The 24,563-nt window shown below is 45.7% G+C and overlaps 1 protein-coding gene across 1 annotated transcript in view; it reads right to left on the bottom strand.

Annotated features, from left to right (window-relative positions):
• ST6GAL2 (ST6 beta-galactoside alpha-2,6-sialyltransferase 2) overlaps positions 1-24,563 on the bottom strand; it is a 224,891-nt gene that overhangs the window by 75,723 nt on the left and 124,605 nt on the right. The window contains exon 3 of the mRNA XM_086934666.1: positions 3,252-3,349. Within this exon, the coding sequence (XP_086790792.1) occupies positions 3,252-3,349 (98 nt within the window). The remainder of the gene's footprint in view (positions 1-3,251; positions 3,350-24,563) is intronic.

Raw genomic sequence — 24,563 nt, forward strand, 5'->3', positions numbered from 1 at the left:
GTGTTTTTTACATTTCTGCATATCAGAGGTCTTGCAGACTATATTAAGCAGCAAAGAGACAGAAAAACCTTTGTACAATAAGTAAAAATGTGCTTGTGTTTACTGTGCAAGTGTGTGCGGAGGCTGTGTGTGTATGTGTGTGTGTGTGTGTGTGTGTGTGTGTGTGGTGTGTGGCGTGTATGTGTGAGAGCACAATATATACTTTGACATTTCATTAAGGCGTGAGTGACAGACACTGACGAACACAGAGTCAATTCTATTCCTGACTTTTACCAGAAAAAAAACACAATGTCTGGTCTCCGAGTTTTGATCTGTGACATCCAGGTCACAAAGTGATCTCTGCAGACATCTTATCAAGACCATAGAGTGTCACGTTTCAAGATCAGTACCTCTATGTTCCCATGAAATGTAAATGAAAAGTCTTTTGAAAATGTTCTATGGCCTCAAAGTTACAGATCTACCCACTCTTTTCATCAAATGTAATACTGTGTTGTATTGTAGCACTTTATAATGCTTACCACCCCGGTGTGGGGCACTGAAGCACTTGCGTACTTGGGTAGCATGTTACACTGTGTAGGGTGTGTGATTAGAAGGGTATTGTCTGTTTTGGTCAATAAGGGGGCATGTTTAAGTGTTGTGGGATGCAGGGCACAAGTCGTAAAAAAAGAAGTGGGAGGGGGGCGCGGTCACCGGAAGTGACGTCACGACAGGAAGTGACGTCACGAAAGGTGCTGAGTTCTTCGTCCCAGAGAGGCCAAAGAGTGAAGTCCAGCTGTTTGTAGGGGGGGATAGGGTCCCTCCGGTAAAATTAGTGGGGGGACGCCGTCCACCCGCGTGGTACCCCGACTCGAGCCCTGGTGGGTTGACCACCGAGGTATGGTTATAATGCTATGATACTCAGCATTTAGCCGTGTGATGGCAGAATAAGTCTGAGCAGAAGACGTGCAGTTTACAATTTTCAACTGGCAGCTTTGAACAACTTTTCAGGTCCCTTTATATTTCTCATTATCATAGTCCATGAAGCTGGTTCAGGCACTGGTTGACTTATTCTGAAATTTTTATTTTAAGGTTTATAGTCCTGAGTGCGCATAGATTGGAGGGAGCCATGGTCAGGAGATCTATGAGGTTAACTAAGACTACTATCATCCCATATACGATTGTCATTGTGAGAGGTCAAGAAGGATCATAAGGTGTAGCTAGTTGGGACCCACAGTGGTTGACTAAATTAGAGTTCTCTATTGCTGGCAGTATGAGGCACTTTGTGCCAGTTCATTGCTGAATATGTACGGACAATGTGGCTTACTTTACACTGCTAGCGTTTTAAGTGTCAAAACAAGTAAAAGTACTTTGTACAATATAGTCTTGTAATGCTGAATTCTCTAGATAATCCAACATAATGGTCAGCAATCATGATCCCTATCCCCAAAGCAAAACACGTGTTCACTTCAATAAAAGGAGGTAGAAATGCCAACTCTCCAGCCTCTGGTATGTCTTCTGACTCTTGGTGAACACTCCAGCAGAAGGCTGGGCTGCTTTGCTGAAGAACAGCATTCACTGATCACACTTTTTTAAAGGTTCTATTTCCGAAGGTGAAAGTTCATTTACTGAAACTTAAATCTCTTTTGTCATTTCTCGAGCTTCTGAGACAGCAATGATCTATCTTCTCATGGTAAGGAATAATTATTGACTCTGATGGTAATTAACGAGAAATAGTGACCTGTGTTATTTATCGCTTGACCTTTTGACGGAGACAGACTTTATTTCCTGGTGGGGCTAAGCATTATTTTGGGTTTACGCCAATGCGTACCAAGCCCCTTCTGAATATGTTTGCACCTGACTAGAAGGGACTATTACATAATCACTGTGATTTGGCTCAAGTGCTCACTGCATTTGTCATAAGTGAAGACCACTGTCAGAGCAATTTCTTTTCCCTTTTTTGCCCAGCACAATAAATGGGGACATTCCTGGGCAATCATTTTGTCTGATTCTTAACACAGGTTTCTAAAATGTTAATACGATTATCCAAATATAACTCTACCTTTCATATTCTGATGGGTACATGCACACTGAATATAGAAGGCACAATTCACATAATAGTTTTCCCCCAATAATTTGGTGCTTACTCCTAGAATCTCAGAAGTAAATGAGTTACAACTACTTACATCACAAGCCTACAAGATTATGCCCTGACAGTGTATTAAACCAACTGTAGTAGCTACATGCTGCTATTTAACATAGAATACAACTGTTACACTTTCCAAAACCTACAGAATAATTATAGGAATAAGGCCATCACTGACTGGTCAATACACTGAAGGAAACTATTGGTAAAGCACAGATTTGGATGGAAAGTTGCTCAATGATTGGTCGCTGTGAGGAATGAGCGAGGCCCAGAACTACAAAGTCCGTTAATTTTTCATTCTACCTACAGCTTAAAAGCCTTATAATAAGGACAGGATGCCATGAAGAATTTTGTCCTTATTGCGGCATATTTACAAGGGGATATCACCATCAGAACGTCACTAAAAGTGACGCTCTGGTGGCAATATTCCCTTCTCCTTATTTACAAAGCGGCGTTAAGCACTTCACATGGCTTAATGCTGCCTTGTAAATAAGGGCCATTTTCACAGTTCACTTGACAGGGGCGTACAATGGGTTTTGCAATGGGTGTCCCACCGCAAAACCCATTGCTTTTTGATGCTGTCCCATATATACAAGGCTGAGGCACCACCAAAAACTAAGACGAGGTAAAATCTGATCTTAGGATGGCGATACGAGGAGAAATTATTCTTTTTTTCTCCGATTTTGTTCTTTCTATGTTGGAGTAACACCAGGCTCCAACATTTTATTATCAATAAATTCCCCGTTGTGTCTTTTCAGTAGCATCTACTTTTGTCCAGAGACTTCATTGAATAGAAGAACTTCACAGGTCTTTCTCTGAGTGAATGTGCTTCAGAAATCAAAGCACAACCTGTAAATCACGAGTAACTATCAGTGTTCCTCCTTAATTATTAAGAAATGCTTCATAATTAATATGGAGTTAACCCCTTCGATGCTGATGACGAGCTTAGCTCGTCATCAGCCACGGGGGGCGTGTGCGGATGACGAGCTGAGCTCGTCAAGTAACGCGGCTTTTGTAAAAAAGCCGCGCAGCGCAAAAATGACCACAGCAGCGATGCGGTTAAGAAGAGTACAAATGGAATTTAACCCAAAAATGTATGGTGTAAAGAATAAAAGTATGCAGTCCTTACCTGGGAATTTACAATACGCATGGTGGTTTTATTTCCAACATCATGTTCATAGCCACGAGTGGGAGCAGAATTAAATCTCAGCACTGCATCATGGGAATCTGTGGGTAAACAGGTATGTGTGCAAATGAGAAATAGTATACAAATAAACAATGTCATGGTTTTTAACTTTACAAAATGTAAATAAAACTTTCAAGAAAATAACATATTTATTGCTGTAAAAGTTATAAAATAGAGCGCGTCATAAAGGCAAACAAAAGCTGTCCAGTCATAACACTATATAGTAATGCTTATGCTTGGACTAATACTGTCACTAATAATAATATTATTAATAATCATTATCATAACATGTTTTATAGCCCTTTCGCAGTGTTTTAATTAACAGTTCTTGGTGGTACCCAACTCATAGGTACTCACTATATCTATTACAACAGTATCAAAGGCTAGGTCAGCTTTGCCAATGATTTGACCTTGCATGTCACACAAAGATTCCAGCAGGGAGCCCGTAGCTGAGTAACACAAAGAGTGAAGTAGGTAGGTATCCATATCAAAAAATCGTATACAAATGACTAATATCACTCAGTAACTCATTAATCCTTGTACATTACTTAAGAGTGTACAAGACACAATTTCTACCAGGGTTCATTGACATTTCTAGACAAAATATGCTTTTTCTCATGACAGCTGACCAGCAATTTTAAGACTAAAGAAGATGACTCCATGGAGGTGACGTGTACCCATAAAGAGCTGGTTAAAAGAATTTAAGTAATACTTTGCAGAAAGACAGAGCCTTGTCATTTAGTTAGACTTCATAGTCACAGTAATAGCTCTATGTAAAACATGTTACAACAACCAGTAATCATGATATAACCGTGAACTTAGCATTAGATATGAAATTGCGCAGAAAATTAATCTTTCCCAATTTTTCCTGCTATGAAAGCCAAGACGTTTGTCCTAACATTTTGCATGAGTTACCAGGCCTGGATTTTGCTGATGAAGCAAAGCCAAGTCAATCTAAAATTTAGTGCCATGTTAAATGCGAACAAATCTGCATACAACATCTTTAGCTAGATTTTGTTTACACTTTCTGAGAGCTAAAACAGAGCGTACTGTAGTACATTGCAAGTTATCTTTCTAGTCTTTAACTACACGTACCTAATGTTTGTGGCTGGTAACAAGCTGGCTGTATTGCCTTTCTAGGGATTCTGATTAATTTCTATAGCCTGTAACACCTTCTGTACTAATGGCATCTCAGCGGTCTGCAAGACACCAAGGGCCACTCACAAAGACGTCAGAGCAAATGAAGGGAACCAATCATCTTCAACCTGAAGGAGGCGTTCCTCCTTAAGCATCAGTATGGCCTCCTCTTTCACTGCAGTTTGATTAACTTCCCTGTCACATGCCAATACCACGGATCGCCGAAGGCTAGTGAATTTCTTAGTACAATTTAATAAAAAAAATAGACTTTTAGCATGCATCTGCACGCCCTTCATATATACAATACGATCAACAAGATGATAGTAAATGCCTCAAAAACAAAGGTGATATCATTTGGGAGGATGCGTAAACAAACAAAATGTCACTGGTCCCTTGGCCCCTTAAAAACAACAGGAGTAAAATCCTGAAAATACTTGGGCACTTTCAGCACACGGAGGACCGAAAACGCATTTGTGTCACCTTAAAGATAAGGCCGCAATAATTACCGCCAGACTTTGTCAATTGAATGCTTCTCTTGAAAGCCCCACTTCAGCCCCAATACAAAAAGTGCTCAGGGCTACATTACCATCAGCCATCACCTGCGCAGCGAGGCATTTCCGGGATTACTCGCTAAGAACATGGAAAAGCTACATCTAAAAGCCTACAAAAGGGTTTTTAGGATGCCATATTACACCAGGGATTCTTTGGTGAGATTAGAATTTGGCCTGGAGGGCCTAAAATAGTTCAGCAGGGGCTCTATTCTAAAATATTTCCACAAATGCACCACTGCCATGCCCGGCACATTGAAGTCTGTCCTCCAAAACCTCTTTAAAACTAAAAACAGTCCTTGGAGCACATATCTAATGACAGCAGCAGACGCCCTCCAAATAGACCTAACCGCCCGAAATGCTCCATCGACCTTGCATACAGTAGTGAAAAGTATCTTGAAGAAATATATAAAACTCCTCTCGAAGAATGCCGAAGTGGAAAATATTAAGATCTCTCCACTTTCACAAGCCCTGGCAAAGTCGTATGACAATGACAACCAAGGTGGCCTGAAGCCACAGCCATATCTTTGCTCCTCAATCAGTAAAGCCTGCCTCACTCAGATCCTGGCTGCGAGGATGATGACACTACAAATTAAAAACTTCAATCCGAACTAGTTGCTCCTCTCCAATATTGTGAAGTGAAGATTGTGCGGTTACGAATTCGAAACCTTTCCACATTTCCTCTGCTGCTGCCCATCGCTGCTCAGCTTCAGGCGGATACTACTAAAACTACTTTTTTTATTTACTTATGGTTTAATAACCTGCAGCGATGCTATGACCTGGATTTTCAGCACCATGGTCCCCTCGGAGCTGGCATGAATCGACAAATATTTTAAGGCGGTGCAGGACCTCCTCATAACAACCCAGGCAAATACAGCGAGTATCGCTAATGATAGAAATACACCTTGCACCCTGGCTTATTTGTATTAGACTTTAAACTACTACATAGTCTTTTATGCAACAAATGCTGTTATCAAGTTATGGATTTTAGTTCCTGATACCATAAGCTTGTGAAGGTCACATGGCTCCTCAAAGATCGATCCATTCCAACGCACAGTTCACTTTGGCTTAACTGCAACCGATTTTACAAAAATCACACTGTCATCAACACAACTTGACAACTACCGTTGATTTTAAACTACTTGACCTATTTTTTATTTGATCATGCTACATGGCACTTTAATCAATAAATGACCCATTTCCTGTTCCTTGTACAATAAGGTTTTAACGTTTTTCAGACTTTTTTATATTGTCAAGGTTTTAATTAACCATACAATAATATTTTTCTGACTGATAGGAAGACAGGCCTTTCAGTTCCGGGCCTCTCGCGCACAATGTTTTTCTAAAATGCTGCACTGGTTTTCAAAGCACAGAAAAGAAAACAAAAAAAAAATTGAAAACAATATGAAATGTATAGGAGTCTGAGATACTTAAATAGTGCACAAAAGAGTAATTCTGTAGGGGTGATTTAGCTCTTCCCATGACCAAAGATATTGAATCTAAATATAGAAATTCTAAATAGGCAGGATGTTTTTTTATTACAGTTAATCAGAAATACACGCAGCTAATTCCTTCTTATCATGTATGATAGGCCCGAGGTGTGGATTGTCAACCCAATAAAACAGAATAGTTTGAGACATGGTGGATTACGTTAAAATATACAATTGGCCTGCAGCCAGAAAAACAAAACCAGATGGAATGAATTCACAAGGAGGAATTGCTTAAAATAATAGATATACATTACCAGTGAAAAATCCAGAGTTAAAAATAATATCAACTGGTTTGTCTCACAAACCACTCTATCCAAAATGGACACAAAATGAAAAGTTTGATCTCAAAGAAACAGCTGTTGTCACATTTAAACTCTTACCAGGAAAAAGACGTGTATTTGCTCATAGTTATCTTGATCTATTTTACTTGAGCTACAGAAGACCTTGAGGAATAGGTCAGTGATAGCAGGTTGATAAGACACTCGGACGACTTCAGTGGTGTAACTCAAAATTACGTCCAGCCCGTAAAATATGATTAGAGGCCACTGAGTATTCTATGTATCATAGATATGCTTTAGTCTTGGACTGGATGGGCCCCCCTTGAAGGACTAGGGGGTCCCTGAATGTCTAAGGTCACCCGTGCACCGCAGGGGGGTGAGGGGGGCTGATTTACGCCCCTGGGAAACCTGAAGACAGTGGCTAGCTTTAAGGAGAAAAGGCATGTGCCCCGGGCAGGTAGCTGGCTAAGACTCCAGTCTTAGAATCTAGTTCACTCACACCAAGAAATAAAGCCAAAATGCCAGAAAGGTTTTCCATGCAACCCCCTGTGTGTATCTGGTTACAAAGTAGTCTATTCAGAGTACCATACATATGCGCCTCATCTCCCTATGCCTGTCCAGATATGGGAGAGCCCTTTGCAAGTCCCCTCCTCCCTCCTGAGATTGTAATAGGCCGGTGGGGGCAGCATACATGAATTTTTAAGAAGTATTTGGGGCTGATTTCAACAGATATCCTCAGTGTGCTGTAAAAACCACTGGCGAAGCCGGGAGAAAAAGGGGCAGTCACAGCGCAGAGAAGCAGAGAAGGAAAGGGAACACCTCGAAGGGCACACTAACACAACAAACACTGGTACCAACAAGAACACAAATAAAACAAGCACTGGTACCAACAAGAACACAGATAAAACAAGCAGTGGTACCAATAAGACCAAAAGCAACAATTGGCCAGCCAGCCCAAGAGCATGGGCAAAGTGCAGTGAGAACCCCAGACAATCAATAAAAAACGCAGAAGACAGCACTAGCAACTAAGACATCACAATGTTAAATCAACCAGGAGCCGCCGCAGGAGGACAACAGCAAGGAAGCCCGCCAGGTGCCACAGCAGGGGGACAACAGCAAGGACCACCCCCAGCAGGACCGCCCCCAGTGCAACCTGCAGGGCCGCCAACGCCACAATCAGCCCACTCACAGATTCAAGCGCTACCACCATTCAGCGAGCTAATTGATCCTGCAACGGCTGCTCCAAGATGGGCGGTCTGGATTGGACGACTAAACAACTATTTCGTAGCCACCAGGGAAAAGGATGCAGAAGTCAAAAGGTCGCTACTGGTACATTTTGGTGGGAATAAAATCTATAAACTCTTTGCACATCTCCCAAACACCAGAGCAGCCAACGATTATGATGCTGCGGTTCGAGCACTAAATGCTCACTTTGACCCCCAACTCAACCTGCACTATGAGGGTTTTAATTTCCGGCAATCAAGGCAGAGAGAAGGAGAAACGATGGATGCGTTTCATGCACGCCTCAGAGAGCTGATAAGCACCTGCACAGAAGACAACCAGACGAATGAGGTCACTGAGCAACTGATTCAAGGGTGCTGCAATAAACCGCTTAGAACGCTGATATTACGCCAGCCTCGCATCACGCTAGAAGAAATACTAATTCTTGCTCGGTCGCATGAGCTATCAGATGCCCGATCCACAGCGATGGAAGCTGCCCTCAACCCTAACGCAGATACCGGAACCAGTGTGAAGACCGAAAGAGTAGATGCCATCTGAAACCCTGGCCGGAGCGGGCGAGGACGATGGCCGACCCGAACACCACGACAAGCGTCACGTGGCTACTGTGGACGTGAAGAACATGCCCTGGACAGCTTCCCCCCGTGCGAGGAAAGACCTGCTCGAAATGCAGAGTACAAAACCACTTCGCAAGCGTGTGCAGAGGTGGTTTCCGCGGAAGAAATCAATCAGGGAAGAAGACACTGACTGGAGCAGTCAGACACCTAGCTCTGGATGACACTCAGTCTTCACGCTCCACAAAGACCCAGCATCGCCACTACGAGCGCCCAGATGATTCCTCTACTGAGGAGGACGATGAGTGCTATTTTGTGTCCTTCACAAGTGATTTGAAGAGAAGGCGAAGACCCCAACCCAAATGCCAGATCCAAATGGATGGGTCATCAGTGACCGTAATAAAAGATACTGGCGCCACCGTCAATGTGATGGGCATACAGCACTACATGGCCCTCAACCCAAAGCCACAGCTGGTACCGTCCACGATCCGAATCCTGATGTATGGCAGCCAAGAGCCACTTCCTTTACGAGGAAAGATGCTGGTACAAGTCAAATCTGAAGATCGAGAATCAACGACGACGCTCCACGTCGTCAACAAGGATGCTGATCTCCTTGTCGGGAGCCACACAGCAGAGGACCTCAACTTCATTGCGTTTGCCAATGCCGTGAAGACACTCCAAACAGAAGACATTCTGCACCTATTTCCATCCCTTTTTGAAGGCCTAGGAACGTTCAAGAGGCCACCTGTGAAACTCCACATTGACAAAGCTATTCAACCAATCGCGTTGAGACACCGGAGGATTCCATTCCACCTGCGGACAGCAGTCGAGCAAGAGCTGGTCCAATTGGAAAAACAAGGAGTCTCCCATGGTAATAGCAGAGAAACCCCAGCAGCCTGGAAAAATAAGAATCTGCATAGACATGCGAATGCCCAACAAAGCAATAAAGATGGAGAGGCACATCACGCCCACAGTGGATGACATTTTAGCTGATCTCAATGAAGCCCAATGGTTCTCAAAAATAGATCTGAACGCCGGGTATCACCAATTCAAGTCAAGTCAAGTCAGAGAATTTATATAGCGCACTACATACCCAGAGGGTCTCAAGGCGCTTAAGGAGGGGGGGGGAATTACTTGTCAAATATCCACATTTTAAGTTGCTTTCTGAATGCTAGGTGGTTCTGGGTAAGGCGAAGGTAAGTGGGAAGTGAGTTCCAGGTTTTAGCTGCCAGGTAGGAGAAGGATCTACCTCCCATGGTGGTCTTGTTGATGCGAGGTACAGTGGCAAGGGCTTGGTTGGTTGATCGAAGCTGGCGGGAGGGGGCGTAGAAGGACAGTCGTGTGTTGAGGCATTCTGGTCCGATTTCGTAGAGTGCTTTGTGTGCGTGGGTTAGGAGCCGGAAAGTGATCCTCTTATTGATGGGAAGCCAGTGTAGGTTTTTCAGGTGACCAGAGATATGTTCTTTACGCGGGATGTCTAATATGAGCCTGGCTGAGGCGTTTTGGATTCGTTGGAGTTTTTTCTGGAGTTTAGCGGTAGTCCCGGCGTAGAGGGTGTTTCCATAGTCCAGTCGGCTCGTGACCAGAGCGAGGGTGACCGTTTTCCTAGTTTCGGTGGGGATCCAACAAAATGTTTTTTGAGCATGCGAAGAATGTTTAAGCAGGATGAGGAGACGGCGTTGACTTGTCTGTTCATTGAAAGTGAGGAATCCAGGATGACGCCCAGGTTCCGTGCGTGGTCTGTCGGGGTGGGTGCTTTTCCAAGGGCTTCTGGCCACCAAGAGTCGTCCCATGCGGAGGGGGAGGTACCTAGGATGAGGACTTCAGTTTTATCTGAGTTCAGTTTCAGACGGCTGTGTTTCATCCATTCGGCTACTTCTTTCATTCCTTCGTGTAGGTTCGTTTTGGCGGTGCTAGGGTCATTGGTGAGTGATAGGATCAGTTGAGTGTCATCCGCGTAGGAGATGATGTTGAGGTTGTGTTGGCGGGCGATGGCCGCGAGGGGGCTCATGTATACGTTGAAAAGGGTGGGGCTGAGTGAGGATCCTTGTGGTACGCCGCAGATGACTTCAGTGGCCTCTGACTTGAATGGTGGGAGGCGGACTCTCTGAGTTCTTCCGGTGAGGAACGAGGTGATCCATTCCAGTGCTTTTCCTTGGATTCCGATGTTTCTGAGGCGCTGTAGAAGGGTGCTATGGCAGACTGTGTCGAAGGCTGCGGAGAGGTCGAGGAGGATGAGGGCGACTGTGTTTCCATTGTCCAGTAGAGTTCGAATGTCGTCTGTTGCTGCGATGAGGGCGGTCTCCGTGCTGTGTTTTGCTCGGAAGCCGGACTGTGAGGAGTCGAGGGATTTGTTGGCTTCGAGGAAGGCGGCGAGCTGGTTGTTGACGGCTTTCTCGATGACTTTGGCCGGGAATGGAAGGAGCGAGATGGGGCGGTAATTTTTGAGTTCGGTGGGGTCCGCTGTGGGTTTTTTCAGAAGGGCACTGAGTTCAGCGTGTTTCCAGCTTTCCGGGAAGGTAGCGGATTTGAAGGAGCAGTTGATGACGTCTCGGAGGTGCGGTGCTATGATGGAGTCTGCTTTGTTGAAGATGTGGTGAGGGCATGGGTCTGTGGGGGATCCTGAGTGGATGGAGTTCATCAGGCGGATGGTGTCCTCAGTGGAGATTGGGTTCCAGTCATTAAGGATGTTCGAGGGGGGTGGAGGTTCAGCAGATGGTTGGGTGGGTTGGTCTCCGGGTTGGTTGTCGAAGCTGTTGTGGATGTCTGCAATTTTGTTGTGGAAGAATGAGGCTAGGGAGTCGCAGAGTGCTTGAGAGGGGGTGATGTCGTTAGAGTTGGCCGAGGGATTGGTAAATTCCTTGACGATGTTGAAAAGTTCCTTGCTGTTGTGGGCGTTGTTATCTAGTCGTTCCTTGAAGGCGGTTTTCTTGGCTTTTCGGATCAGTTGGTGGTGTATGCGGGTGGCGTTTTTGAAGGCGTCCTTGGTGCTGGTGGTTGGGTCTTTTTTTCAGGCCTTCTCAAGGGAGCGGCAGAGTTTCTTGGATTTCTTAAGATCATCGTTGAACCATGATGCCTTCTTGCTGCCAAGTTTGCTTTGTCGTTTTTTCAGTGGTGCTAGGATGTCGGCGCTGTTGGATAGCCATAGGGTGAGGTTGGTGGCGGCTTGGTCAGGGTTTGAGGAGTGGGCTGGGGGGGTTTAGAAGAAGCGATGAGGAGATCTGGTCGATGGTGATTTTGTTCCAGTTTCTTTGCAGAGTTGGTTGGGGGTGGTTGTTGAGTTTGGGCTTGTTGTAGGTAAAGTGAACGCAGCTGTGGTCAGTCCAGAGGAGAGCCGTAGTGTGGCTGAAGGAGACATGATTGCTGGAGGTGAAGATGGGGTCGAGAGTGTGACCTGCGATGTGGGTGGGGGAAGTGACCAGTTGTTTAAGTCCGAGGTTGGCGAGGTTGTCCAGAAGGGTGGTGGAGTTGCGGTCGTTGTTCTTTTCAAGGTGAAAGTTGAGGTCTCCCAGAAGGATGTAATCTTTGGAGGGGAGGGCGTGTGGGGTGATGAAGTCCGTGATGTCCTCACTAAATTGTGCGCAGGGTCCTGGTGGTCTGTAAAGGAGGGTGCCTCTGAGTGTGGTCTTGGGGTCGATGTGGATCTGGAAGTGAAGGTGTTCAGAGTTGGCGAGATTGACGTCAGAGCTGGTTGAGATGTGGATGGATTTCTTATGGACGATAGCGATTCCTCCTCCTGTGTGGCCGGTACGGTCCTTGCGTATGATCTTATAATCTTCTGGGATGGCAATGGTGATGTCTGGGGCGGAGGAGGCGTTCATCCATGTTTCTGTAAGGAAGGCGACGTCCGGAGAGATGGTGTCTAGTAGATTCCATAGGTCAATGGCGTGCCTGTGGACCGATCGGGTGTTGAGCAAGATGCATTGTAGGTGGTTGGGGTCGGGAATCTGAGGTGTGATCGTAGCGGAGTTGTTGACGGTGCCGATGAATTTGCAGGAGTAACATGAGAAAGGTCCATGGGTGTGTCCAGGAGCGGCTTGGACGCAGGTGGGGGTACGGCCGGGGTTAAGGGCTAGGAGGGTGGTGGCATCGTAGGTACAGCGGGAGGGCTGGGCAATGCGAGGGCCAGGGGGACTGGCGCTGGGCGCGGGCCAGGCGCGGACGGGCGTAGACGGGCTTACCTTTGGCGCACCTTCGGCGCGACTGGGGCGCCAACGCTGCGCGTAAACGCTGCGCGCGGGAACTACTGTCATATATGGATAGTGGAGGGGGAGGGGCGAGATCGGCTCGGCTGGGAGGTGGGGCGGGCTACAGACGACAACAACAACAAACAAAATGGAGGCGGAGGGGGGAGCACAGCGGAGCGCTTGGGGCAAACGCGCAAACACAGTGAAAGCAACAAAATTAAATAAGAAAAGTGCAAGTAAAGCTAAGCGGCGACCAGGCAGACAGCAGGCAAAAATAGTAAGGCAGTTTTAGAATGCAATGCAGCACAACGATACCGAATGTCTCAGATGGACACTGGGGAGCGACCACTCAGCCCGAGGGAGAGGAGCGAGAGCTGAGATTGGCTGAGATTGGCTGAAGATAGTAGGTATATCACTACGTTCTTGACACATCTGGGCCTCAGAAGGTACAAAAGATTAAACTTCGGAATATCTTCTGCAGCCGAAATCTTTCAAAACACCATAAAAGAAATGTTGTCAGGTCTGCAGGGAGTATTAAACGTCAGCGATAACATCCTAATACACTCCAAAACAAGCGAAGAACATCTTCGAAGACTGAGAGCCACGCTCAAAAGATTGGCCGAACACGGAGTGACCTTGCACAAAGATAAATGCAAGTTCTTCCAAAAGTCAATAGAGTTCTTTGGATACGTGTTCAACACTGATGGAGTCAAAGTGGACCCCAGAAAGTCTCAGGCTATCAGACACGCCCCTGCACCTACAACAGCCTCGGAAGTACGAAGTTTCCTGGTCCAGTACTGCGCAAGGTTCATTCCAAACCTAGCCACTATCACCGAGCCACTACAAAATTTAACAAAGAAGGAGAGTCCGTGGAGATGGGCCAGAGAAGAAGAAGAGGCATTCAACAAGGTCAAAGAGGCGTTATTAGATGGGACCACCATGGCCTACTTCGATACGTCAAGACACACCGAAATATTAGTAGATGCCAGCCCAGTCGGGCTGGGAGCCTTACTTACGCAAGAAACGGAGCCGGGAGTGTGGGCCCCACTAGCATTCGCGAGTAAAGCGCTCACGGCAACTGAGGCGCGATACTCCCAAATCAAAAGGAAGGCACTATCAGTAAAAAGCTTACACCTGGTCTCATACACAGAGACATCGAGAGACTCCCCCATCGGAAGGCAACCGGAAACTCTGTATCAGATTCCTTCTGTGCTAGTACCGCCATGACGGCTTCCGTCCCGTAAAATGCCAGCGTTACTATAGACGCCCACGCACCCCAGATTGGAAGGCAAGCGGACAGAATCTAACAGATCTCCTCCGCATCATTTCCCTCGATGACAGCATCCGCACAGCAGTTTGCAGTTCATTCATCTACGTAGGACTAATTTGACAGTTCTCAACCTTGACCGGATTCACAGATATCAGAAAACCCCACCTTAGAAAGGCAAGTGGAACCATTCTCCCACTGCTCCCCCGATACTATTTAATCGATGAAAGCACTGCGTCTGTGATAATCAGCTATTTCACCCAGGACTCTCCGCATTCCTCCAAGGACCATTTATACGAACAACTAGTCTGTCAAATCCAATATGGCAATTTAAGACAGCACTTCCAGGCAGTTAACCTTACATCCCGGACTATTCTGACCTTTGTCTCTGTGAGAACCTGCACTATTTCCACTAAGGTTAATTTGGATATTTGCATGGCTTCCTGATGAAGGCCCTCAGCCGAAACGCGCGTAGTTGTTACATTTAGCCATGTTTTTAAATCACAACGATTAGTGTGTCTAAATAAGCTTCCATACAGTTCCTAAATAATGAATGTCATTGAAATGTATCGAACTGTACCGTGAACAAAATTGTATATTACTGTATATATGTAGATTTACCATCACATGTATAGTGGAGGCATGCACACAGAACAACCTAAAACAACAGAAAAAATGTTTGTATTTTAACCACAAAGAAACCGCTTCAATTTAATAAAATAAAACTTATATATTTTTGTACCATGCACGGTGTTCACTTATAGTTATTGCTGTCTCATGTCAGGTCTTGTCCTTCAGTTAACCCAGTTCCTAATTATTCTGTCTTTCCAAGCACTATCAGTAAAATGGGCCTGTAACCACTGGGCACCCGTTTCGGAAGGTGACTGATCATCAGCCGTTAATACCTCTGTTCAAAGGCACTGCTCCTCAACCCCCACCTCGAATTAAACATAGGGCCATTCAAATACAACAATATCAAATGGACCTTGTGTACAGGCCCGGAGCGAAGAATCCTGCTGTCTTTTTATCTCAACATCCAGCCATCGAAGAAGCGCTAGAGAATGAACAAGACACACAAACGGAGGAATTTGTGAACATGATATCCCAGTGGGCATGCCCCCAAGCATTGTCGGCAGGCACAATTGTAACCCAGTATGCCAACGGCGTAATCATCCAAAGGGTCACTGAAGCGATACGAGCAGGATCCTGGGCTCATACTGAGAGGGCCTCAAGTTGTACTCCCTCTGGCGCTACAGGAACAAGCAACAACGCTCGCCCATGCAGGACATCAGGGCACCCTGAGAATGAAAGCCAGAATGCGGGAAAAGGTGTAGTTCCCCGACCTTGAGAAGGACGTTGACACAGTAGTACAGAACTGCCGAGCGTGTCAGCTAACCAGTGCCCCTGAAGCTCCAGCGCCCATCATTACGGATGACCCTGCACCATCTCAGTGGTCATGGGTCAGTCTGGATTTTGGCAGTTTCCCCGATGGGAGAGTTACAGTAGTACTCATAGACAGCTACACCAAGTATCCCATTGTAGAGTTAGCATCATCCACTAGTTTTGCGAACATCCAGCCGATCTTGAGCAAATCATTCACCATGTTTGGCATCCTGCAGGTGCTCAAGACAGACAACGGCCCCCCATTCCAGGGCAACAACTTCAAAGAGTTCTTGCAAAGACTGGGAGTGAAACATCATTATATCACACCGCAATGGCCCCAGGCAAATGGGGAAGTGGAAAGGTTTATGAGGACCATTAATAAAACTCTGCGGATAGCTACAGTGGAAGGAGCAGACCCCGAAGAGGCACTCCAGCATTTCCTTAGAGAGTATCGGAGCACACCTCACAGCACGACCCAACGATCACCTTGGTCACTCATGCTGGCGGGGCCACGAAGGGATCTGCATCCCATGCAGAGGACTGGGTACCTGAGCCATACTCACCTGAGATCACCCAAGAACGAAGAAGGAGAACCAACGACAAATCAAGCCGGAGAATGAGAGCTCATGACCTGGCATTAGTCCCTGGAGACTCAGTACTGATCCAAGCAAGAAGGCCAGGCGTAAAATTCCGCACCTGTATGAAGCAGAACCCTGGATAATCAAAGCAACAAAAGACACAGCAATAACAGTACAGCGAAATGGGGAAGAAGTGACAAGAAATGTCTCGTGGTTCAAACGAATACCATCTGCTCCTAGTGATATGGAACAAGCTAGTGAACCACAGGCAGGAGAGGAGACCACTGCAAGTGGATCAGAACAAGTCCGTCCTGATTCGCCAACAGATCTCTCTGTGATGGCATCACAATCTCCACAAAGAGACAGTACAGAACGTATCCCCGCAAGAGGAAGACAACAGTACAACCTCAGACCAAACCCAAGACCTAGCCAGAGGCTTGCAGACTTTGCTTGTTAATTGTTAATTTTATTTGTTCAAAAGGCCAACTTGGGAAGGAATGTAGCGCTCTAGTGTTTCTGAGGGTCTCGGCTGAGCCCCGGAAACACTCTCACACAATGTATCACCTTCTGGCCAGGCGTGGCCAGAAGGCTATAAATAAATGGGCCGGGATCGCTCGGGACTTCCGGACCGACTGAGAAACCTGTGTGTGCGTTTAGCTTATTGTCCTATGCCCCCAGAGTAACATGTGACTGGCGACAGACACGCCATTATTATTGTGTGTCCTTAATGACCCCAGGCCCCCACACACTGGTAATACACCTGCATTCGTGTCCAGGTATGGTGGAGATGAGGTTGTCTGCTCAGGGGATAGGTTCCCCGCTTCAAATACACATTATGGTCCTTGAAGCAGACTAGGGGGATTGACTGAGCTCTTCAGTCGGACGTCTGCTGCGGCTCCTTGCAGAGTCAGTGTGATAGGCCTAATGCTGCAGCGACATGACTAATTTGGCATGGCTCCCATGTTTAGGCAGAGAATCTGAGCTTTGTGTCGAAATTATCTGGCAGAAAGGGTAAACAGGATGACTAAGCCCTCGGTTAGCATTTGATCAAGTCCTGAGCAGGCTTTCGGTTACGGTATTCCTCTCGCCTAAATGAAGCTAACATAAAAATCAGTGACTCAAGACAACGTACTTCAGCAGCATCTGTGACTGCAAATAGAACCCAAAAGGATTTTGCTGAGAAAATATTTACAGACAAGCCCAGGAACTGAGGTACTCGCATCGAAAGTGAGCAGGCTAATTTCTTACTACATGCACTGCTATAGGTATCAAGAGGAGAGGTGGACACACAGTTCTTAAAGCAGCAGCGGCTCCTCCGCTGTGGCGAAGAAGCACCGCACCTCCCTGCCAGCAGCCTCAACACCTGAAAAATAAAACAATAATAAAAAAGGTTCATTATCGTTTTTATTTGTCAAGTTCTTAGGGCCGAGTCTTGGGGTGGAGCCATCGTGGGGGCAGTGACAGAGGAGGAGTGTTGGGCACTGCTGTCAGATGTTTGTAATTCAAGCTGCGCTGCCAGTTGGAGACAGCAGGCAGAGGCTCCTAGGGCCTCATTTATGAAAATTGACGCATCGCTGTGTGAAAACAGCGATGTGTCTCTTTTCATTGCGCCCTCCTTGCGGCACCAATGATGCGTCATATTTACAGTATGACGCATCATGGCGCAAGGAGTTACAGATACGTCAGTATTTCTGACGTATCTGTATGGCACAAACGTGACACATTGCTGGAGTGTGTCACAAAAGTGACACAACTTCAGTAATGTGTCCTTTCACATGGGGCAAGTCCCATGTGAAAGGGCCTGCGTCAGTCTTACGCCTGCTGTGAGGCAGGCGTAAGAAATCGACGCATTTGCGTCCTAGAAGTGGCGCAGTGAAATCTTATAGATTTCACTGCATCACTTCTATGACCTTTTCTTGCGTCAGAACGCCCCTCAGCATACATTATACCTGGTGCAGGTATAATGTAGCGCAGGGGTTTACAAAGTGACGCATCTACTAAGAATCGTCACTTTGTAAATATGGTGCAACAAGGCACAGTTTTTATGCTGCTGGTGCGTCACAAAAAGTGACACACCGGCAGCGTAAAAGTGACGCACGGCCTCATAAATGAGGCCCCTAGTCTCTCAGGGAGCGCAAATCAAGGTGGCTCAGGCCAATCCTGATTCTGCTGTCATGCTGCCAGCATCTGGATTTGCCGCAGGGGGGTCTGGGGCCTGTGCTGGAGTGAAGCCAGAGAGGAGCAGTAGAGCGGCGATATGGCGGGCAGCAGGTAAGTTCTTTTTGTTTTAGTTTTTTGGTATTCTCTTGTCAACCCACCCTCGACTCTCTTTCAGCCGATAAATTCGTATTAGGAGTTAATACACTTTTCTTCTTTTGCATGAATCAATGTCATGGTACTAAAAATGATAATATAAAGATGTTAAAGAAGTTAAGAAGAACCTGTCTCCATTCAGAGGATTATTTTTCTCAGACAAAACCAGAACGCTGCAAGCCTGAGGAAAGTGTAATTGTTCTCGTGTCTTACACACAGAGAGACAGTAGATGGCGCCAGTGACTAAAAAATGCACCGTTCATGCATAAATTGATTATGATCTGTGCTCCCGCGATATCAAAAGGCATAGAAGGAGAAACATTACGTTGATGGCAAAATTGCCATATTCTCAAGTTCACTAAATATGAAACAAGTTAAGATTTGTGATGTTTGAATCAAATTGCTTTGCACAATACCAATAATTTACAGGATATGTAATTGTATCGTACGTCTTGCCCCAATTTAGCAAAGGCAAACACTCTGTAGTTAGTTTTGAAAACGTGTGTTTTCCCTTCTTTGTGAATGCCGTTTATCCATGTTTTATTTTTTTATACAGCGCAAACTCATGCCAAGGACATTGGAGCGCTTTACATGAGCACCACTTACATTATGCAAGGCTTTTTTTAGGCACGGGGAGACTTAGGGGTAGATTTACATTTCCTGGCGCATCCCTGCAAATCAGCATGAATGCACCAGGAAAGATGTGTCCTACAAGTTTACCCTTGCGCCACCACAGATGTGCCGCATTTACAATGCAGCGCATCATGGCGCAAGGATAAACAGATGTGTGTCACATCTGCCGGCGTAAGGTTGGCGCAGTGCTAGAGTGGCGTCGCGGGCGCGACGCAACTCCAGCATTGTACCAACCCTGCCTATGTCCAACATGGTGCATCAAGCCTTACGCCTGCTACAAGCCGGCGCAAGGTTTTGACGCAGTGGCGTCGGAAAAGTGACTGAGTGAAATCACTCAGGGACTTTTCCGAGGCATTCCTGCGACGGAACGCCCCACCGTGCCGGAATGCCCACATGAAACCTGACGCAGGTTTCCTCGGGCGCAGGGCGTTATAACGTGACACATCTCCCTTGATGCGTCACGTTGCAAGTAGGACGCACAGTGGCGCATGGTTTACGCCGTCACTGCGTCACAGAAGAGATGCAACGGCGGCGCAAATGAGGCGCAAGGGGCTTGTAAATCTGCCCCTAAATGATTTGCCCATGATCACAGAATGTCGAGTCGACGCCGAGACCGGAACCTGGTGCCCGAGCTCTGGTCATAATGCCATATTCTCACCCTTTAGCTTCTCCTTATCTGATAATAATTTATGTTAAATCATGTAGGCTGGTTTCTTTGATGGGGCAGGGTATGCTGGGAGCAGACAGGACGAAAGGTAGAAGAGCTTTGATATTAGAGCAGGGCTCTCTTTTGCTCTGCACAGGGTGGAGCAACAGATGCAGTGGCACCGGTGAAGAGGGGTTCGAGGGTCCCTCTGGGTCCATACTTTACGACTGTATTTTGCTACAATTTCCCTTGCTTGCATGAGTGCCTACGGAACGCTTGCTACACCACAGGCTCCGCACACATTTATACTTTGAACGGATGCAGCTTGAAGTACATCCTGCCGTGACATTTGACTCATGGATTCCAGCCCTTTCAAGTCATCTGACAAAGGCACTGCAGCTAACCGAGCAATTGGTGTGATTCACGACTAGTTCCCACTTCCCTGTGTTTTAACTGGTGAAATGCCAATTGGAAAAACATAATCACAATGGAATCATTCATAAAAGAACTGGGGAGTCGAATAGCCCAAAAACGTGTCTTGACATTATGTTAACCACTAAAACTCGCCCAACTCGACCTTTGTGGCGAAGTAAAAAACAGACCGCAAGTTCCCATATGTGCAAAACACAACCATCTTTTGCTCAACAGAGCGTTTGTTTCTCTTTATCCCAGAGAGTGATGCAGCTGGAACTGGTACTTTCACACCCATCTGTGGGCGCCAGAAAGAAAAGGGGGGAGTGGTGGGCTGCCTGTCAGCAGGCCATGATGAGAGACAACAGGTACGCTTGTGCAGACAATTGACAGACCAGTGCCGGGTTTCCCAGTGGAGAGATATAGAAAAGGTCTGAAAGGTAAAACATGATCGGCAGGGGGCAGCAAAGGACAACTGGTCGCCGCTACAAGAGACACATGCGAAGCGCTTGCTTTGCGAAGCACCGGAGGCAAACATTATTTTTTGCCTGAGGTGGTGATAATCTTCTCACTGTTGCTGGGGGTGGCAATAACGTGGGAGACGCTTAATCCAGGAGAGGGGAATCCGCCATTCTTGCAGGCTACAATCTGTTCCTAACCCAGCCTACTCGGATACGCCAGTCAGAGCTGGCCTTTGCTGCGAGAGCGCCCTGAGCCAAACTACATTTTGCTCCCCCTTCCACATTTTTCTTCGGACGTAAGTCGCATGAAGAATGCTGGATGGAGCGAAACTAGCCTGTATCTGGTGGCTGGCAATGGCACCCTGGGCTCACAAGCCAAGAGCCAGCCCTGATGCATGGCTGCTGAGCAATATTGAAGGCTACTCTAATTATGCGGCAGTGGATGGCCAAATTATGCGACAGGGTTCACTAAATTATGCAGCAAGAAAAGGCAAATTAGCAGCAGAATGGATCACATTCTGTGATACTCGTAGTTCATTATTTTATCATGTTTACCCTCTTTAACACTATCTGGCTGCACCTCATTAGTGCTGGTTTAACGCCAAAATATATTAACAGGCAACAGAAAGGGGACCGATCAACCTTTGCAAAGGTCCTTCCACTGCGCTGCAACGTGTTGCTGCGTTTTTAGTAACTTTTGAACCGTTTAAGCTCGACACAATTTTTGTTGTTAAAATCTTCAGATTATACAGCAGATGATAGATTAAGCAGCAAATGCCGCAATTCCATTATTTGTGTTGTCACGATAAAGGAGTTTGCAACGGCCAGGCTGGAAAAGGTAGGAAACCACCTGTCAACGAACATCAGTAGCAATAAAAATTAAAAAAAAGAATCAAGGACATCTTTCAAGAATTTCCATGGGAACCTTCTTCAGGGCACTTGAAGATGCACTGTCCATTTTTAACAGGCAAGCTCGACATCTTAATTTAAAATCACCAGACAAAGCAGAGCATCTCGAAATACACTTCAGAATCCTCGAGCCAAATCAGACTCCGCGGTGAAGTGCTTGGCCCAGCAGACATGCCACGACTCGCTGCTGAAGCGCTTTGGCACACTTTCAATGGGCTCCTGTGCTGCTCAGCTGATCCCCAGCTGCTCTGCAATGAAACGTATTGGGACCGCAGAGCCGCTGTAAGAACTCCTCTTCAATGCACGCTACACACAAAGGGCCCATTCTATCTCCACAATGAAGGCTTTGGCTACAGTCTTGGATGAGACAGCGCTCGCTTCATCTTAGTGTAATTAGGACTGGAGTTCTGTTCTTTTTGTCTATGCTTCTCCCCTGCCATCCTCCACTCACAGGCATAGCTATCGATAGTGCAGTGGTACCGATGCCCACGGTGGGTGTGGGCTCTGGGAACCCCAATTACAGGTTTTTTTTACTAACCAACCGAAGGATGGGGAGGGCATTCTCCTTGCTTGCATTACAGCCCATGGCACACTTGCTATGCCACTGTTTCCATTCCATACACCCCTTTCATCATCTGGCCTTACCACGGGTGTCAATTTTTTGCCTCTTCCACTTCTTTTTTACTCCCCGTCTCCAAAGTCGTTCGTCTCTGTAGTTAATACCTTTTCATCATTTGTACAATATGTCTTTCTGTACCTTTCAGTTAACCAAAACCCTCACCCTTACTCTTGCCTTTAATTAACTTGGTAACTGGTCCACGTTTTCCGTTTGTCTTTTTGCTTATGCTGTTCCTTCTCTTCTGCTTTATTTTTTAGATCTGGACTTAGCCAAGACCTTCAATATAAAAAAAATTATATGTATAATATGTTTACTTATAGGGGCTTTCAGCTTCTTCTCTGCCTCTATTGGTTTATTATTGTATCAATCAAATTTTGTGTCCGCCCACTACGGCATGGGACAGCCCACTTGATCTATTGTTTAACTTCACCATGAGTAACACAAAAAGAACAGATGATGGATGGAATGCTGAACAAACCAAACATTCACCCTTAGTCACAGATCTAGGTTTAACCCATCATTTATTTGCTCACCACGCCACCCCAGTTTGGACCCAGCCATATGCAAATCAGTCTTGACTCTCCTCCCATGGGAACAGTCCAGCCCAAACTACCAGCAGGGTCAGACTGGCCTTTGTGGGCACCGGGCAATCCCCCGGTGCGCTGCAAGGGTGGGGCCCGTTTTGGGCCCCTGGGGGCCGTTTTTGTTACAGGGCCGTTTATGCAGCATAGCTGCAAAATCGGCCCTGCAACAAAATCGGCCGAAAACTGGCCACGGCTAAGAGCTCGATCGCATCCCCAACCTCCCCCAGGGGGGCCGGCCGAGCACTTTGTCAGGGCCGGTTTTGGTTCCCAGTCCGGCCCTGACTGCCACTCCAAGTCCTCCTGGGACTGGACACAAGCATCCTGGAACTGGTTTACAGGTATCACTGGGTCCAAACTGGAATGGCATTGTGAGCAAAAAATAATGAATTTAGGCACAGACCTCTGCACTGGGGGTGAATGTTTGACAATGTTCAGTATTTCGACCATTAACTTTTTGTTTATTTAATTTGATTTTTTTTGGTATTGTGGATGCGCTCGAATGCCCTGAGGCATCTTTGTGCTGCAGCTGTCTTTAGGAGGAGGGGCTACTGAACTTATTTACAGAAAATATCAATAATGTAAATTCTCAAGCACCTATCTTTTAAACTGTATATTTCTCACAAAAAGGCTCAAACCACAAAATTATTAAAAAAGTATAAAAAAAGTAAACAATTTTATTAATGGACTCTACAACCTGTATACATATATAAACAACCTTACATCTTTCACTCAATCACACCACTAATAACCTATACTCTTCACAACAATTCCAAGCTGTAAAACTTCTGTGTTTCCGATGTTATAGAGACATATAACATACATAGACTAAACTTCTGATTAACAAGAATAATTATGATAAATACATCAGAGTTGAGGTTCCAAAACAATGAATCATAAATGCAGTTAAAGTTCCAAACAGTGAATCATAAATACAAATGTTATGCCTTCCATTATTTAATACTCTCCAATAGTCAGAGTATTAAAGAAGCTCCAACTTTTCTTCATCTGTTTATTTTAGTTTGTGATTGTTACTCCATTAATCTCCTATGCACGTTTCGGCTAATAAGTCTTCCTCAGGAGAACCATGTCTTAGAAAACGGAGTCTTGGAGAACTGTTTAATGTCCAAAAATGCTGATGTCTAACTGCCCATTCCTGGTATATATTAAAGGATTTTTTCTTGTGATATGATGTGTCGTATATTTTCATGAAATATATCCTATGTAGCTTCCAGCGAGGTGATAACCTCTATGCAGCTCTTTGAGGGGGATTTGCTTGTGGCTATGCCCTATTCTATATCCTAAATTCGGAATCAGGGAGACACATCGTGTATTGCTGATACTCTGAAAGTGCAAACGATGTTACAGAAAAGCCAGGTTTTGAGTGATTTTCTGAAAGCAATTTTTCAGGAGTGTTCTTCAGAGTCATGGGGAGAGAGTTCCACAGTTTTGCCATTTCCAGAATGAAACTTCTACCTCCCCACGAAGCTTGCTTAATCCTAGGCACCAAAAACTTGGCTGCAGATGATCTAACTTTCCTTGATGGAGTATATACCAGTGAAATCTGTCCCATAAATAATCTGGGCCTAGATTATGTAATGCCTCACAAGCTAAGCACAATGCTTTAAATTCAATTCTCGTTTGCTCCGGAAGTCAGTGCAGCTTGACCACAGCTAGAGATACAGATTGATATTTAGGAATTCCCAAGAGACGCTGGGCTGATGCATTTTGTAGCATCTGAAGTTTATGAAGGAGTCGTTTTTGAATATTCAGAAAAAAGGGCATTGCCATGATCCAATTTGGATAAGGCCAGTGCAGTCACAACTGTATTTTGAAGATCTGATAGAATTAAAGGGAACATCTTTATAATTATTCTCTGAATGAAGAAAGCAAGTGCATTAACCTGATCTTCAAAGTGTAATTTATTGTCAAAGACAATACCCAAATTCTTGACTTTTCTCACAGGCCGGGGAAATGGGCCAATTTCCTGTGTCTGCTAGCTTTGTGACCAAAAAGAGATG

This window comes from Lissotriton vulgaris, chromosome 8 (assembly GCF_964263255.1).
Source record: "Lissotriton vulgaris chromosome 8, aLisVul1.2, whole genome shotgun sequence".
Classification (NCBI taxonomy): Eukaryota; Metazoa; Chordata; class Amphibia; order Caudata; family Salamandridae; genus Lissotriton; species Lissotriton vulgaris.